The sequence below is a fragment of the Pinus tabuliformis genome, chromosome 7 (assembly GCF_031772625.1).
Source record: "Pinus tabuliformis cultivar Carrire ecotype Pingquan chromosome 7, CPIR1, whole genome shotgun sequence".
In the NCBI taxonomy this organism is placed as follows: domain Eukaryota; kingdom Viridiplantae; phylum Streptophyta; class Pinopsida; order Pinales; family Pinaceae; genus Pinus; species Pinus tabuliformis.
The window spans coordinates 956,729,685-956,748,617 of NC_142293.1; the positions used below are offsets into that span (position 1 = coordinate 956,729,685).

The following is an 18,933-nucleotide window of genomic DNA, read 5'->3' on the forward strand; positions in this document are numbered from 1 at the left end:
AACCTTCCGGGACATAGATTATCATAGAAAGTTAGGTCCACCTAGGCAATTTTACATACATGACTCTTATCTGCTAAGATTATTTACAATTAATACATGCAGACTGAGTTCACAATTAGATTGATCAAGCTGCTGATGACCGCTGGATGGCACGGACACGTAGATCAGGCGCTGCCCCTTTCTGCCAAGAAAAGGGGGTGTACTTCATGGGTAGTTGACCAGTAGAGGTCAACAGAACCATTTAGAACGAAAACAACAAATTTATGTTCCAAAGGATACTATGTTGATTTGGGGTAGCATTGGATGTGCTCTAAGCCTCAAATTTTGCAGGGAGGCTTGGGCACATGCATTCCAAATAACCCATAAATTGTTTTGGGAAATTCCACCCAGAGACGATTATATTAAAATAATTAATATTTTTAATGGAGTTTCTAAGTCTAAACTTAAGAAAATTAAAATATTAATGGGTATTAATCTAGTTGCGGGTGTAACATCTAGAAAAAGACGGAGATCAAGTCAAAACGATCTGAGCATTTGATTAGGAGTTAATCTAGGCCATTGGCTGTCCAACAGGAAGATACAAGAAGGGGCTTGACGGTCATTTGGAAAACAAACCAAGAGAGATCAAGAAATCGATTTTTTGAAGTGAAAAGTTCTCAGGAGGAAGATTTGATTGAGGAGATTTCTTGCAACAAAGGGGCAGGGATAGCTTCTAGAGAGAATAATTTTCTCAGCCGGAGAATCATCAGCAGAGAGAGGCAGAGAGTAATCGAGCAGTGTTAGCGCTGAGCCAGAGGGGTTGACGTAGAGCCACGCAGAGGCAACACAAAAGGCAGTGAGGAGTCCGAAATTTGCAAAGGAATTCGAGTTTTAGAAGCCGGGAGTTGGGTTGTGAGACCAAGAGGCAGAAATCGAATCTCCTAGCCAACAAATCGACCAGCCAGAGTGACGTAGTCCCAAGAGAGCTTGATGCGGGGTTGACACAAACACTACGTAGAGGTAGCGCAAAGGCAGCTAGAAAAGCCGGGGGCAATCACTGTGGGGCTAGATCAACTAGGATTTCCAGTGATAGCGTGAGGTAACCTCACAATTCTTTCTGCCAGTATTTCTCTCTGTAACTGAATAACCCTGTGAGGTATTTAGAGATGCATTCAGAATTTGCTATTGCTTAATAATAATACACCCTTAGAGTTGTTGCACTAGTTTTCCCGCATTGGGTTTTTTTGGGGACAGTTGTCCAAAAATAACGGTGTCCTATGTGTTTGTATTTCCTTGCTCAGTTTCTATGTTTCAAAATCATATTTAATTTGGTGTAGGCTACTTCAGTAATTTACTTCAATATTTCAAGAAGAAATCTGAAATAATTTTGAAATGTAATTTACGATCTAGGTGAAGTAGATTCAACTGGCTGCAGTAGGATTCCAAAGATTGTTAAATCTAGGAATTTGCACATGGTATCAGAGCTTTTGATGTGAAACAAGAAGAGCAAATCTAGCACTAAAGAAAGGGCCAACTTTCTGCAACAAGCAGCAGTTCGAATTCCCTAAGGGATTGCTTAGTTCTAGCCAGGAGTGCTATATTTTCAAGGTTATCTCTCTTTGAGTGAGGTGACAGAGAGGTAAGACTGTCGAATCGAGAATTTTCCAAGGCAGAGGGAGCCACACAAAGCTTTAGCGCAGAGCTAGAGGGATGCAGTTTTCTGCACGCTGAGTGTTGGGCAAAAAAGCTATGAGAAGAAGGAAGTAGATCGCATAGTGATGGAATACTTCCTCAGTGGTTTCTTGCCAAGGAAATCAGTATTTCTCATTTGCTGGGTACTAGAGGAGCAGTAGACTTACCAACTCCATCAAGGAGTATGTAAGCCAGCCTAGAAGCTACGCAATAGGGAGAAAGTGTAATGTCTTAAATGCAGAAAATTTGGAATAGACACTTCACCTAAAACTAATCATGCATTGAACAAAAGATTGCCATGTAAAATTAAAGACAACAAACCACTGCAATCCAAAACACACTGAACAGGAAACTTCTCAGCTTTATTATATTAGATAAGCCAGGGTTTTACATCCACAAACAACCCATGTAGCTGAGATGAACAACTAACCTCAAATAGATCTACAATATTGCCGCCAATCGGCCTCCAAAACAAACTGACAAATCAATACACTGCAACCTATGAATCCTGAATGGATTCAACAAGGGGAGATGGGTGCTCGCCTAATCTCTGTAAATCACCTGAGGGTTTTCGTCCTGGGGCTACCAATGGAGTAGAGAACCACGTTCTCAACCTCTGATACGAGAAACAATATCAACTCCAAGATGTCCTCCAGTGGCCTCCTCCTCTTTTATAGATCTGATGGACCCCTCTAGAACCTTCTACTTTATTATTAGTTTAATCTTGGAGCACTTTTCCCTCTTTTATTTTAATTAAAATATTTTTTTTAATGCGGGAAAATGCTAAATTGGCCACCATGACTCCTCAAGTCACTGAAACTCACATCCACAAGTCCCATCATATAGATCTTCTTGTTCTGGTTCCAACGAGCTATTACACTGAGGTGTTCCATCAATTAATCTCCTTGGATTTCCACCTCAAACATAATTAATTATGTTATGCCCAAAAATAATGTTGATTTTTGAAAGTTGTCAAAATGCAACGAAACGAATGAAAAACTGTGCTGATGATGGGATATGCCAAGCGAATGCTATCAAATCCCATAAAAACTCCTCAAAACTCCATTGGGACCCCTAGCGACATAAACCTGCTCCACTAACCTGGCCATCCCCTGTCCTAGAAATCTACCCTGGTTGTACTATGAAGAAGAATAAAAATGGGGACATGACAGTCCTCCTGCCCCAAGATTGCTTGCCCTCAAGCAATCCAAATCTGTAGACCAATTTGGTGGCCCAACACCATTGAGATCCAATGCTCGGATCCCATACAAACCACTGGTCCACGTCACATCTCCAAGCTATCGAAACATGACTGGATCCTCCAATACCTAGATCCCATGTCCATCTTTGACTCAACCTGCTGCCAGTAGATCCACCTGGATCCCAATGCCACCAAGAAGGAGCATTAATGCTCCATGGCTCCTGCTGTGCTGTAACTCTGGCTGTGAATGCTGCCCCACCAGCCGTGTACCAGCTCATCACCTCTCTCCAATCCAATCCTTCGCACACCCTAAGGTTAGTCTCACAATACGGATGTTGCGCTAAGATACTGATGAGTGGCCAACGCACATTCTGCTGCTGACTAGAGCATGTAATATCCCCTACCTCTAAGGGTTCTTGCAGTACACTGCTCCCGACTAAGAATGATACTCCATCAATAGGATACCAACTCATGATCTCCTGCCAATCTAAGTCATGGACTCCTGTGTAAGGAACAAGTCTACTATGTTGATGTTGGTCCATGCTCAACTCATGCTACCCTATCTGGTTGGTCAGCAATATCCATCGAGAAAATCCTGCCTCTCTCCCTATAATGGGTACAAGTAGCCAAACTGTGTTGCAAGCCCTGTCTATGTACTCCTGGAGAGGGCTGTTGCCTGAAAATGTTGCAACTCGGCTAGTTGCCACTACACCTGTTTGCATCTCATCAATGGGTAGACCCAAAGATGGATGCACTACCATCTCCCTCGCCTGATAGGAAACTTCCAACTCCTCCAATCCACCAATCTCCTGCGAAATTGTCTTGTCGTACTCCAACATCTCCTGAGGACAAGTGTCAGCGAAGATCGTCACCCTGCTAGCTGTCTGTACATCTGTCTCCTCCTCATCAACAACTGACCCCAAGGGTGGTTGCTCATCCTCCATCATCACAGGCTCAATATGAACCTCAAACTGGCTCTCCCAAAAAGGCTCATCATGCATACTGTGTGCCTCATCCTCCTTAGTTGACTCACACTCCATCATATGCTGCTCATGTTGACTCATCATTGGTGACACTCTATCCTGAATGTCTCTCCTAGGACCTATTGACCACTAGAGTGGCATCTGATGATTTATATGAAGACTCCATGCCCAAAGATGATCTAGAGGACACTTTTACCATCAGATCTCATCAGTCAATAGAGTTTTTTGACTCTACTTCTATCTTCTTATCATCTTTCTTGTACCCAGATTGCACACCTTACGGGGAATTGTAATAAGTGATACTAGTAATGATGCATTTTGAGTCTGTAACAGGCCTAGGATGTTAAGACTCGATCAGCAAACAAGTACACCTTCGAGTGTTTTTTTTTATCTGGTTAATTATCCTTTCCTTTTCAGAGGCAAATAATTTTCTGGATTTTTTCACTCACTTGTTACTCCAAAGCTAGGTTGACGGTTTGAAGATTGAGCGCCTGACACATCTTAGTGTCTAGAGTCGATGTATATTACCATACTAGATCACACAAAAAACTTTGTGGAATTTGGTTAGGTCTAGGTAGTCATTTTTTTAATTTTTTAGATTTTCCGCAAGTCAAAAATTGCAAATAAAATTGTATTTAAATTGTAATAAGTGTAGTCTAGAGAAGTTGTATGGGTATAATTAATTAAAATTACACCTCTCACTCTCAACTTTCTACTATGACACACTTTGAGGGGTTAATAATGTGTTTTGGACCCTTAAAACCCACTTTTCCTAGGTTTAGTGGGAAATCTGACAATTAATTAATCCAGAAATTAAATAAATGGAGAAAAATAAATATCCACACATGCTAAATGTTGTGGAAATGAGGTGGAAAATTATGGGGGAGTTAAAGTAAAGTCCCAAGGTGATGTGGACTCCTAAAATCAAGGAAAGGACATGTGTGCAAATAAAATCGAATTTTTGGCATTAAATGAAAAAGCTACTTGGAAATATGAATTTATGAAATTAATACACATTTGAGAGGATTTGGGAGAATATTTGGTGGAGATTTTTGTGGGAAATTGTCCCCACATGGGTTACCACCTATATAAATTTGTCATTCCACCATAAAATTTGAATTTGGCACATAAGGGAAGAAGAAAATGATGTCCACTTGCTAGAATTCGATTTTTACACTTGGCATTGGAGCTCCATTCAACAAATTCGAATTTTTCTTTGGGATTGTCACCTCATGCCACTTGTTTAATCACTTCTACATTGGGATTGGCTCCAATGCCATTTGTCATTGTCATTCTTCATTGGGATTTGCTGCTAACTCTTTATATAACAGAGCCATGGGCTCTCACATTGTATCATATTGTTACTAGCTATTGTGCTTGCAGAAGTGCTGCTGCCTTCTACACTTTCAGGAGTTTCATTCATGAGGTGTTCCTCCTTTTCGAGTATGATGAATGGTTGAGCATTGGTATAATTCCTTTACTCATGCTTTGATCTAATGTGCTTCCATATGCTCTTGTAGATTTGTTAATGTAGATCTGTCTTGCATTGACATTTGATTTAGAAGTATGCTCTAGGTATAGAATGCTATAGTTGCTTTTAAATAAATCTCTAGAGTTTCTTATCATTGTTTATTGCTAAATCTATATGGAACTAATTCTTGATTAAAGTTTTGTAGAGGGAACATCTTGTTGGGATTACAGAATCAAGCGTGAGGGGAAGTCTTTGGAGAGACCAACCCACTCTTGATACATTCTTAAAGGAGCTCTCATTTCTTCCTTGAACTTTCATAGTCTTATCTTACAATGTGGTTTTGCAGGGATTTCGGCACATATCTTGTATACAAGCCGAGAACTTCTAAATTTAAATCTCTTTTAAAAAAAACGTTGTACTTCATTTCTTTCATTTGCTATCTAAGAGCTTGAAGATGGCTAAACAAAGACGAGAGTTTACTCTCACTCTTTAGCTTAGCCTTTTGTAAATTATAATTGTACATATACATTTTATCTTGCTGATTTTTCCATTAATACTTAACTTATTTTGCAACCATTGTTTGGATTGTTTGTTAACTCTTGTGTGGCAGATTTTGAAGAGCAACTTCCCACAACATCTAACAAGTGTTTGTAGGACCTTTGGCAAGTGTTGAGGGTTCGATTTCCAAGGATGTCGTGAGCCCTTTTGAGGCTTATTTTGGCCAAGTTGAGTTCACTAGAGCGCTGCCCATTTTCCTCTTTAAGCCGTGGGCATTTGGAGGAAACTCACACCTTGTTTCCCTTGCTTAAGTTTTTTGAGATTTTGTTACTACTTTCTCAAGAAAGGAGGTCTAGTGTCCAAGTTTCAAGCAATTATTGTGAGGACTCTCCTTGAAGTATAGTTGAGAACTTTGAAGGGCCCTCTTCTTATTGCAATATTAATAAAAGATCTAACTTGCTTGTGGGAGCTTGGGATTTCTCCCATGGTATCCTATCTCCCCATTTAGAGGGAGGCTTCTCTTGGGTGGATTGACATTTGCATGGTTTAAGCTTTCATACTTCATTCACTTACATGCATGCTTTAATTGGGAATTAACACAACCTCACTATCACATTTCGTCAAGTTAAAGTTTGTTACAATTTCATTTGAGCTTTGCATTTTCTTTCTCATTGTTGCTTGGAGCTACAAGCTTACACTTTACTTTGGGCAATCCATCCTTTACATGCCAACATTTTATATTCTTAACAAACTTTTATTCGTTTCCATTTACCTTGGTAAATTTTTTCATGAGCACTTGAATACATGCTTCAATTTTATGGTACATTGTTATCTTGAATATTGGAGCAATTTATTGTCATTGTCTATTTGAAACAAATTTTACTTTCAAGAAAATTATTTGTATCATTTTAATTCATTGGTAAAACACGTGCAACACTTGTAAGCTAATTTTATTCTTCCAATTGAAGTTATAGTAGCAACTTATGTTGAACACTACTTCATTTTCAAGCATTGCAAATCAATCTCTTTGAAGCATTTGCATGTATCATTATTTTAATTTGGAGAATTTACACAATTTGCATTTCATCTAGGCATTTTAGTGTAGGAAGGCCCCAAGCCTCATTAAAATTTTACCTCCAACATAAGTTGGTTGAAGTAGACATCTTAGGGATCCTCTACTCCTCTATTGACTCCTCACTGTGAGATCCATATCATTGGGAAAGGGTGAGGTTTGAGGATTGAAGAGTTAAATTGTAATTTTTTTGTAAAGCTAATTAATAAAATTAACCAAGAGCACTTTCCATTACATTTACTTTACTTGTCTCTTGATGGTTTGAGTTTTCATATGCAAAGTTTATTCCAAAAGCAAGTATTGTAATCATTTCAAACAAGTGTTTTATTTTCATTTTTCAAGTCTAATTGCATATTGATGAATGTTGGACACCTAATCCTCAATGGGTTAGTGTGGAAGCCGAATGGACAAAAGGAGTCTAAGAGACCTTGGGATGTGGAACCCAACGGTCAGATATTGTACTATAAATGTAAATCAATTGTTAATAAAAATTGTACTCTCCTGATTATCTTTCATATCTCTCTTGCTGTCCAATGTGTGTTTGACATGGTATCAGAGCAGGCGTATTCCTGCCCTGCATAATTAATTTGAGCCATTTGTTGTATGGCCTTTTTTGTGCAAGTCATTTATGCCATCAATTCTGCATCTCAGGAATATTTTCTCATGAATATTTCTTCAGCTAAATTTTAGCTGCTCCTGACACTGCCAGCACTGTCCAAGCGGTTCTGAGATGTCTGTCTGCCATATTTTATACCTGCGCTCTCTGTACATGCGCTCTTTGTCTATAAACGCCCCATTTAAAAGCGCTGCTCCATCTGCGATTTACTATTATTTCTGAACGCTGTACGCCTGTCTGTCATATGCGTTTTTTCTGAACGCTGGCCCTATCACAAGCGTTAGTCCTTTGTGTATGAAGCTATGTTGGTTTCGATTCCTGAAAGAATTGCAAAATAATTATTATTGGCAGTCCTGCGTACGCTGGAACCTCGGTTGAGCGTTGTTTAATGTATTCACTGTGCGTGAGTTCCATTCCCGTAAATGTCAGTCATTGCATTTTCCCACAGAACTAGACCATCCTGCGCATATTGGCCATTTTGTTTTTGAGATGCTGCCTCAAAAGCTAGGTATGTTTTAGAATTCCGTGCAAGATAAGACTTTGTAAGAAGTGGCGAGAAAAGAACAGTTGTAATGTTGCAGATTTGTTATCCAGTATCAGCCGAGTATACAGAGTAAATGAAAGGCATCTTGAGCTATAATCCAATAGTTTGAAGGGGTTCGTTATTCTGGTGGGTGATTAGCCTGAAAGATTCTGTTTTCCTAGCTATGGAGTTATAAATACCTATTGATAATTAAATATGAGCATTTTGTTTTGCTGACTGCGCCTAGAAGTGTAGAATCAGGGACCTCTATTTGAACGATTGGCTCCAGAAAGACATATGCGTTGGCTCAGAAACGCTGTCACGCTGTTTTTGAACATTGTACATGTGGCACCGTATTCATAAAAGAAACGCTGACATGGTATATTCCTTTTAAATAGTTGAACGCTGGCCTGAATACGTTCTCAGATCCGAAAGCGGTTCAGTCCATCAGAGGTTACAGCTATTCGAAGGCCTGAAAACTATTTTCTACCTTTGTCTTTGCATGGCAGAGAACTATTGGCGCCGCCCGGACGGGTACATTTGAATGGTGCTCCAAGCCGCAGTCTCTTTCTATCTCCAAGCTACAACTATGTAATTCGTGTTGTCACATAAACATGTTGTTCAATGCATTGATAAACCATGAACGCTAAAAGTCATGTTATATTTTTTATGTGTTGAAAAGTCTTTGAAAGGTTGTAAAGGAAGTGATGGCATATATGAGCATTGGAATTAAGCCTATGGTCTCTATTATGACGCTGTATAATACACGCTCTTTACCTGTAGAGTCTCTCTTTCAGAAAATCTGAGACAACGATTCACACCGGTTTCTCCTTCCGACTGCGCTTGGTACCTCCCCGCACAGGCAACTCCTCACTGCAACACCATTCAAGTCAGTACAGTGAGCCACACCACCGTCGGTTGGCCTCCCCAAACGAGTCATATAACGTTGCTCCTCAACGCTTTATCGTAACGAGCTCATGTATGGTAAATAGTTCTTACATGTGCGTGAGTTATTTTTCAAGACTGTTGAAATCGTTGGCTGAGGTATTGTTGAGTGAATGCTAATTTTTGTGTCGATAAATACTGAATGTTGGAACCTTCGATCACCGTGCGAAATGCATTAAAGTTGGTGCGAAATCATTATAAGCCATTGCAAGTCAAACGTCTGGTTTTGACTCCACAACTTTGCAGAACGTTCTCGTAGCTTTTGGAAACACCCTACTCCACAACTTGGAGTTGTTGTCGTTGCATTGGATTCATTGAAGGATGTATTGAATGCTTGAATCTTTCGTTTCATTGTTTTGCACAAGAATATGTTGTGTTATTTGGTCCATTCATGTGGCATGTTATTTGATACATAAATCTATGCTTCATCGATGAGTAGTAGCGATCCCTGGGCGGTAGTCGCTTAAGTGATGGAAATGATGGCGACCCTTTGGCAGATTCTGTGAAATCACCGATAAAGAATTACAAATCAAAGAATTCCATACTGACAACTTTTCTTGGTCGACTGGTATCCATTAAAAAAAACCTTCACATGGAATACGTGTGCTTTCGATGGACCTGTGAGAATGACGGCAAATGATTTAGAAGAATTTACTACGACAACTAAAGCATGTATACGCTAGGAAATAACATGCATTGAAATTTTAGAATGAATGCCTCTTGCAGCGCCAATAAGATCTTGGTCACGTTGCTCTGGGCGCTGAAATAAATCGAAAGTTCGTGACCTGTGTTGCGATATGTATGGTGCATTTGAAGTGGTCAATCTCTGCGGTAGCTCGGTCATCATTTAGAGGCAAGTGGTCCACATTTCTGAAGCAGCTCGTGTATTGCTGAGGGTAAAATTCGGTAGAATCTTTCCTGAGAGTTCGGTGAAGCAAGAATGCATATGCGGACTTGTCACAGAAATAATTCCAAGCTACAGTACTCCAGACAATGAATTAAGAAAATTAGCCTAGGCTCTGTAGGCTGTAGTGGAATCCAATTAAGCTAGTAACTTATGATTTATTTAGTCGGCAGTATTGTAAAGTATTGCTTGAGCAGATTTTTATTATTGAACAATCAATTCTGTGCATTGTGGAATTGAGTAATATCACATTACTGTTGCATTGAATAAATTATATTTAAAAATAAAAAATAAAAAAATCGAGAGCTTACTGGGTGTTCTGCTGCTGAAGACATTAAACTGCCACAGTCATTTCCAAATTTGATGTAAAGAGTCATTTTCAGATTTATGTTGCACACTGTTGCAGTGACATTGAATTGTAAGTGATTGTTGCTTCTTCTTCACTGGTTGATAATTGTGATCAGTTTTTTAAGGTGTAAATCTGACATTGAAGAAAAATGGCAGAATCAATGAAGTATTAGAGTTTCTCAAAAATCGAATATTGTCTACCAATCATGATACATTAAAAGTCAGCAAAGCTTCTCTCACAGATATTTAGGTCTGTCTACAAAATGCACAGGAAAATATTGAGTTTTTGCAGCTGGAGACAAAGCTACAGCAAGAAGAGCTACATCAAAATAGATATCATTCTGAACCTGTTTTTGTTCAGAACATTGAGACAACCACCCATCAGCAGCAAGTCAATAATGTTACAGTTCATTCAAATAAAGCAGCAGTTGTACATACAGATGCAGAAACTCAGTCTGCACTTCCCAAGCCCATCATTAGACCTTGGGAACAGCTTGTCCACAACAAGCACAGAACTGGTCTTGGATATGACAAGGACTTGTCCTTTCATATTCCAGACTACTCCAAGCCCATTCAGTTTCAGAGTGCTGGATTTATTCATGACAGTTCACTTGCTCCTCATGACAGTTCAGCTTCAGCTGTTCTAGACTCTGCCCCTCTTCCACAGCAACAACAACAACAACAACAACAACAACAGATCGTGAAATGCCAACACTGTGACCGAGTTGGCCATCTGAAAGATCACTGTTTTGATCTTCATCCATGTAAGCACTGTCATAAAACTAGCCATTCTTCACACAGATGCTTCAAAAACAAATGTCCTGCAAGAACAAAGATTCATCTTGGATGGATCGCTTCTTGGCAATGGGCATCAACAGCCAAGAAGATATTCAAAACACATGTCAGAACTTGTTCCAGAGTATTGAAAAGTCTTGCAGCTGAGTTTTCTCCATCATCTCACCTTGTATCTGATAGGGGGGAAATGATGGTCATCTACAAGCTTCAAAGTCACATCAAGCGAGCCTGAGCCACAACCTGCCACACCAGTTTCAGAGTTGTAGCCAGAGACAAAGATGCCCGTGAACATGCCTTCAGTTGGCAATCTGGGACACTTCCTCTAGCAGAAGAATTTAGCTTCTTGCCAGTTTTGGAAGAATTCCAGGAACACAATTGAGAACACTTCCTCTAGCAGAAGACTCCAGCTTCTTGCCAGTTTTGGAAGAGTTCCAGGAATTGCATTAAGCATTCCAGAGTTGTTGGTTATCCTTAAACCATCACAGGTTGAGACTTCCCTTTTCAGGTTGAAGTTTTACCTTTTATGTGGGGTGAGACCTCCCTTTATTGGTTGAAGGTTTCCCTCTTCAAAACAATAGGAGCACTTCCTCTAGCAGAAGACTTCAGCTTCTTGCCACTTTTGGAAGAGTTCCGGGAACTGCACTAAGCATTCCAGTGTTGGTGGTCATCCTTAAACCACCGCTCTTTATACCAACATTTCATAGAGCACATTCAGCCTAGTGCTGCCATGCATATTTGCACATTTTGTATTACAGCTCTCTTCTTGGACTCATACATAACCCTTGGGATTAAGGGGGGGAATGTTGGACACCTAATCCTCAATGGGTTAGTGTGGAAGCCGAATGGACAAAAGGAGTCCAAGAGACCTTGGGATGTGGAACCCAACGGTCAGATATTGTACTATAAATGTAAATCAATTGTTAATAAAAATTGTACTCTCCTGATTATCTTTCATATCTCTCTTGCTGTCCAATGTGTGTTTGACAGATGTCTTGGTTTAGCACTTCCTTTCTTTTACATTTCCAAGTTAGTTACTAATTTTTGGGTTTTGCCAAGATATGTTTCACATGTTTTGATTTATAAACTTGATTATCTCAAAAGCATTTTGTATCTTACATATTTTATGCTAACAATTCTTATTTACATTTTAGGGTTACTTTGTTTTTTCTTTTGAGAGCATTGCATTTTACTTTGAGCAAATATATCTTTAAATTGTTGAGCAAATTCCTTATAAGGCACTGGTTTTATGGTTTTTAATCATATTAATGATTGGCATTGTTATTTCAAGTTGCTCACTTCATATTTGCCCATAAATCCTTAAAAGTAATCCATTTTCACTATAACACTCTCCTAGAAACTCACATCTTTTAACTTAACTTTTCATTAGGGATCACCCTCCTTATCTAACCTGGGAGATAGCTCAAACGGAGAGAGTCAGGATTATTGTGACAACCCCTTCTCTGAGTTCCCTGCCACCAACCACACCTTGTGGGGTTGAAGGCTTTTCTCACTGACTTGTAGGTAGGTGTACGCGGCAGGGTCAATAGGACCCACGGACTGCTCATCATATGAATCTGGCCTAATGTTAATGACTCAACATGATGCCTGCTCCTCTCTATGCTCTCTATGCTGAATCATCAACCGCTCATTTGCTCCCTGATCTCTTTCCCACATGGGAACAATCAATTGCTCTCCATACTCTACCACACATGGATGCATATCTGGGCTACTGTCATCAACTCCATATGACTGCTCGTGCTCCTCTAAGGTATCATCATATGAACCCATGGACTCGTCCAACGAAGAGTCCTCATCCTGATAGACATAAAGAATATCTCCCTGCTCTACCGCTGTCATCTCCTTAGTGTCACTCAAGCATGAGTGGTCAGGTCCCCAAGGTCCTTTGCAGATGAAGCAAAGTCCCTTCCTCCTCATCTCATTCTTGCTGCATGAGCCCCCAAACCTGAGCTGCTCCTCCCTGGTCAACTATCTCCTGAACAACCCAATGTTCTTCTCAACCAACCTCTCAGCTAGACCATAAGCAATAGGTGAGACCAACTTCTCTCTCCTCCAAACAGACAACAATCGAGACTGCAACTCCTGACAAATGGCATCACGACCTCTCATACATGAGGACAAGATGCCCTGCATGTGTGCTATGACTATGTCAGAATGATGTTTAATAATGCTGAAGAAACATTGGAACATCTGTAGGATCAAACCGTCACACTCTAGATCAAATATGATCTCATAAGTCCTAGTCATGGCCATGCCTCCTAAAATCTCAAGCTTTTTCCCAAAGGTAGAGTCGGCACTGTTGTCCAAGTCTCGGAAGGTTTCTATCACCAATCTGAAAACTCTCCTCATAACATCATCATTGTAAGGAACTATAGGGGCGGTTAGTCTCATGATGTTACTGAGACAAAACACAACTGGAAGTCTAACCCCTTCACAAGGTTCCTCCAAGAACTTGCATTGTATGAGAGCAAGCATAGCTGGTTTTAGAGCCCAAATTAATTTCTTCCCTTCTAAGTGGCTCACTTTGGAAAGGAGGGCATCAAGTTCATAAAGTTTGAAGAGGAATTTCCCGGTGACCCTCATGTGTTTCAAATTTGTTCCAAGGGAAAAAATCTTGTGTCCTATTTCCTGCCCCTTCTGCACATCCTTGGGCTGCTCTCTCTAAAGAAGGGCATAGACCCCCTTTGAGAAGGGTCTACTGTTTGTTGTTGCTAGTTTATTACAGGAGTTTATAAAGATTTGATCCATGTTTTGGCTCAATGATGGCAAGCTCATCAAGCTGATTTATACATGACTTTCATTGATAGTGATATGACCAATTGATTCAATAACACCTCAACAATATGCTCATCATACCCCCAACATACAAACAAGCTACTCAAATCCTACTACCAATAGTTGACCAACTCATAACAATGCTTTGACTCAAAACTATGACTCAACCCGCATAACAAATACACAAAGTACCAGCAACACAAGACAATGTGTGACAATAATATAAATTTGCCAATATTAACTCCTGCAGAAATAATAATGCACTACCAACAGGGTCTAGAAAAGTTGTTGGACTAAATACAAAGAAACTTAAGAAAGAATGAGACCTGGTATACCCTGCCCACAAGAGCTCCAACTAACAGTTAGCTCCAACAAAGCGATTTCCAGTCATTAGAATCAACAGTGTAGTATTACGGGTTCTGCTCATACTTGCTCTATCCAAATGGCCGATCTCTGCCACAGGTTCATATAGTGCACATTGTCTTTTCCTCCGATACAACAAAGCTACAAATGGCCACAATGATGCATACTGACTTTTCACGATGGCTCTATTGACTGATCGATCCTGACAATATGCAGAACTTCGCTTACACACAATGGCACGCTATAGGAATACATTGATCAAATAATTGTGTGTGACATGCGTGGGTCCCTCCTCTTGTTTCTTGGTGACCCAATTCTCTGCCAGACTTCGTAGCAATGGCCACGCAGTCAAATGAATTTGGTTGTTGCCGACTCCTGGAAGCTTTCTATTCCAATGCCAATCCAAACCTTTGTTGACTTTCCTTTGTTAAGCGGCATCTACAGCCGACGCAATCTTGTCCCCCTATGGTAGAAATATGCCCCGAACAAAGGAAAAATCACCAATCAAATTCCTGCAAATTCGCAGTATACCTTCAGTTTCAGTTGACCGTAAAAGCATTCAACGAGATTTTTCTTATATAGTTCTGATCAGGTATCGAACAGAACAACATTCTATATAGGTGTTGTCTCAATTCCACATCTCGTCCCACTTACTGTGCGTGCTCGCCCATGCTAGTCAATTTGGTCGCACCTTGCAGTTACAACTATACGCACAAGTGTATATTCTAACGCAAATTGATGCAAAACACACACACGCAGACAATTATATTGCTCCTTTAGGATTGACTTTTGTAGTTAATCCAGTGACTTAGATATATTTTGGCGTACCCCTAATGCTGGTCGATCAAGCTCGGCGTCAACGATCCTTGATTCGTGTCGGTTGCAACTACTCAGCGTTGGCTTCCAAATATGATGAGCGAGATCCTAGGTAGTCAACTTTATGTCCACATAGATCGCTCCATGCAGATTGCGATTACCCTTAGTTGTGTCACTTCCCTATCTTTAGATGAAAATTCTCACAAAGTAATTCGACTCTTCTCACTGCGAGATGATGCACAACCTTGGACAATGATGACTTAATCAAATCGGCCCTTACGTCGTTTGCGTAGTCACCTCATGCTGGAAATAAGCATGGCTCCTCCGCAAGCTTCACATCCATTGTTATTTGATCCTCAGGTGCATACAGGTATATATTGAGCCTAGTAGCTTCGTCAATGTGAATTGCAGTAGGCGTATTCAATATCACTCTTTGATACACAAGCACGTGTACACATATTCCTTGGCCTCAAGTTGCATGTACAACAGCTCAAAATATTTTGATCGTGTTAGCAAACAGTGAGGCTCCAGTATATATGCAATTTGACCTTTGTTACTACATTTCCAACTTCAGGAGAACAATCATTTGGAACAATGTCTCATCCTCCTTTAGCAATTTAGTCTTGAAATTTTCACAATTCGACCTCCAGTAATAAACCCTTTCTTTGGAGATTCTATTTGAAAGTGGAGGGTTTCTTTTTAGTATTTTTGCTCCAACACATGCAATAAATCTGGTCCAACAATTTCGATAGGCAAACCCTCAGGCTGAGCCAAGAACAAGGCTCTGATACCACTGTAATGTCCCAAATGCAGAAAATTTGGAATAGACACTTCACAGAAAACTAATCATGCATTTAATAGAAGATTGCCATGTAAAATTAAAGACAACAGAGCACTACAATCCAAAACACACTGAACAAGAAACTTTTCAGCTTTATTATATTAGATAAGCTGGGGTTTTACATGCACAAACAACCCATGTAGCTGAGATGAAAAGCTAGCCTCAAATAGATCTACAATATTGCTGCAAATCGGCCTCCAAAACAAACTGAAAAATCAATACACTGCAACCTGTGAACCCTGAATGGATTCACCAAGGGAAGATGGGTGCTCACCCAATCTCTCTAAATCACCCGAGGGTTTTCGTCCTGGGGCTACCAATGGAGTAGAGAACCACGTTCTCAACCTCTCATACAAGAAACAATATCAACTCCAAGATGTCCTCCAATGGCCTCCTCCTCCTCTTTTATAGATTTGATGGACCCCTCTAGAACCTTCTATTTTATTATTATTTTAATCATGGAGCACTTTTCCCTCTTTTATTTTAATTAAAATATTCTTTTTAATGTGGGAAAAGGGAAAATTGGTTACCATGACTGCTCAAGTCACTGAAACTCACATTCAAAAGTCCCATCATGTAGATCTTCTCGTTCTAGTTCCAATGAGCTATTACTATGAGGTGTTCCATCAATTAATCTCACTGGAATGGCACCTCGAGCATAATTAATTAAGTTATGCCCAAAAATAATTTTGATTTTTGAAAGTTGTCGGAATGCAACGGAATGAAAGACAAACTGTGCTGATGATGGATTATGTCAATCAAATGCCATCAAAATCCCATAAAAACGCCTCAAAACTCCATCGAGACCCCTGATGACATAAATGTAATATCTCGTTTTCGGGATATTCCTCAAACCCAAGCAAACTCCAACCAAACACGTCCAAATGATATAGTGACCGGGAAACTCAAAGTGGTAAAAATAACAGTGGTACAACATATAATAATGTGAACATGAAATATAAGCAGGTACTCAAGAAATGTAGAGAGAAATGCTAAGCCATTGTATTATACTGAGTAATGGAATGAGTACAGGAGGTGATCAGAAAGATGGCACCTCGACTTGCACAAGGCAAGTGAAGAAATACACTCAGAATAGCAAAGGAATGGCCTCTCTCTGAACTGCGTCCAAGCTGCTGGAGAACTGTCGTGCTACTGCTACTGTTGGAAATCAAATGAGGATTTGGCGCTGTTCCCCTCCCCAGAAAATGCTGAAACTCTGGAATCAGACTATACTCAAGAAACCCAGAAAAACCCAAAAAGCTTTTCTGAAATAGTCGACCCCCGAAAATCACCCCTTTGGGGATCTACGCTGCCCCTCAAGGCTCTGCGCTGCCACTGAATAGAATCCACCAAAACTCAGCCCGAAACTCTGCCAAAATCCTCCAATATGCTTGAGCTGATCCCTTGCTCAATCTCCCAGCTCTAATCCTCCACAAAACCGCTAATCCGGAACTCCCACCAAAAGAACTGCGTCCCTCTCTCTCAAGACTGCGCAGTCCTCAAATGCTCAGCTCCTCCACAACGCCAAAGATCAATCCTACTGCAAAAGACTGCTGGAAACTACCTTGCCCGAGTAGGCACTCGAAGTCCCCCGGGGCTAAGGGTGAGATCTCCGAACGGAGACACTCAATGCACTAAACAGTGCTACAGAGATGCTAAACAGCCAGCATGCTCCAAGTCGAAGTGACTAGCTCAAATGCACATAATCAAATGACAAAATGAAGAGGCTCCCTTCTCCTTTATAGCGTTGGCCTCTCTCAATCCCAAGGCCCACCTCCTCCAAAGTAATCCCTCTCTTGCCACGTGTTCCTTTCCATCTGCGCAGTCCCTCCAAGTGTCTGCGTGGGCCCCATCTCTGTGTTGTCCTTTGGGCCCCTTGGCTCCCCTTTAAGCCACAACGTTGTGCTACTAGGGAGTGACCTTATTCTAAAGGTGAGTTATGTCCCCCTTTTCCTCACCTTTTTATTTATAAATAACTATAGAAGGCAAAATTGAGCAAAATCGAATATTCCAATTAGCCATGGCTAATTAAGAATATTACAGTCTCCCTCGGCAAAATGTTGCTTGTCCTCAAGCAACTGAAGTGATGGATGCTGAAAAATTTTCTCACTCTCCCAAGTGGCATCCTCATCCGGTAAATTCTTCCACCTCACCAAGAATTCTCGGATCATCCTGCTCCGTAGCTGACTCTCCCTGGTATCAATAATAGCCTCTGGCTGCAACACCAAATGCCCCTCATCATCTGTGGGTGGTAGCGCATCTGTCACTGTCACATGCTGCCCTAATGCCTTTTTCAGGCATGATACATGAAAGACGTTATGAATCTTGCTACCTTGGAGCAGCGCTAACTCATACGCAACCTGTCCAATCCTGCGTATCACCCTGTATGGCCCATAAGAGCGGGGCTTGAGCTTCTCAGCCCCCTTCTGCTTCAGTGATGACTGTCGGTATGGCTGTAACCGTAGGTAGACCAAGTCCCCTACCTCAAATTGTCTCTCCACCCGACCCCTGTCGGCATACAGCTTCTGCTGGTTCTGTGTTGTAGCCATATTATCCTTGAGAGCTCGGAGAATATCCAACTCTCTTGGATCCAAATCTTGGCTCTCGGAGCCTTGCTAGCACCAAACATCACGTCAGCAAAAGATAAAGGATGATATCCATACAAATCATAGAATGGTGACATACCAATGGACATGTGATGTGTAGTGTTGTAGCAGTACTCCCCCAGATGTAGCCACTTCAGCCATGCTCGCTGCTATCCACTGACATAGTTACGCAAGTAGCCCTCCAGCCACTTGTTAACTATCTCTGTCTGCCCGTCCGTCTGTGGGTGATAACTAGTACTCGGTGTCAACTCCATCCCCACCAACCGGAAGAGCTCCTACGAAAATCTGCCCATGAAACGGCTGTCCCTGTCACTGGTGATGGTCTTGGGAAGACCATGCAACCTGAAGATCTCTCTGAAGAACAGCTCGACCACCTGTGCTGTTGTGTAGTGTGCGGATATGGCGAAAAAGTGTGAGTACTTCGTTAGTCGATCAATGATGACAAAGATGCAATCCTTGCCCTGTAACATGGGCAACCCTGTGATGA

General features: G+C 40.8%; 1 protein-coding gene across 5 annotated transcripts in view; it reads left to right on the top strand.

Moving 5' to 3' along the window:
- The window catches only part of LOC149250798 (Protein kinase superfamily protein), a 351,978-nt gene that overhangs the window by 318,492 nt on the left and 14,553 nt on the right, over window positions 1-18,933 (top strand). Inside the window, exon 12 of one of the 5 annotated variants that reach the window (XM_089459242.1) lies at window positions 5,239-5,322. The exons of the other annotated variants lie outside the window; for them this stretch is intronic. Coding sequence (XP_089315368.1) covers window positions 5,239-5,280 — 42 coding nt within the window. The 3' untranslated portion in view covers window positions 5,281-5,322. Of the gene's footprint in view, window positions 1-5,238; window positions 5,323-18,933 lie in introns of those variants that run through there. 5 annotated transcript variants of the gene reach the window in all.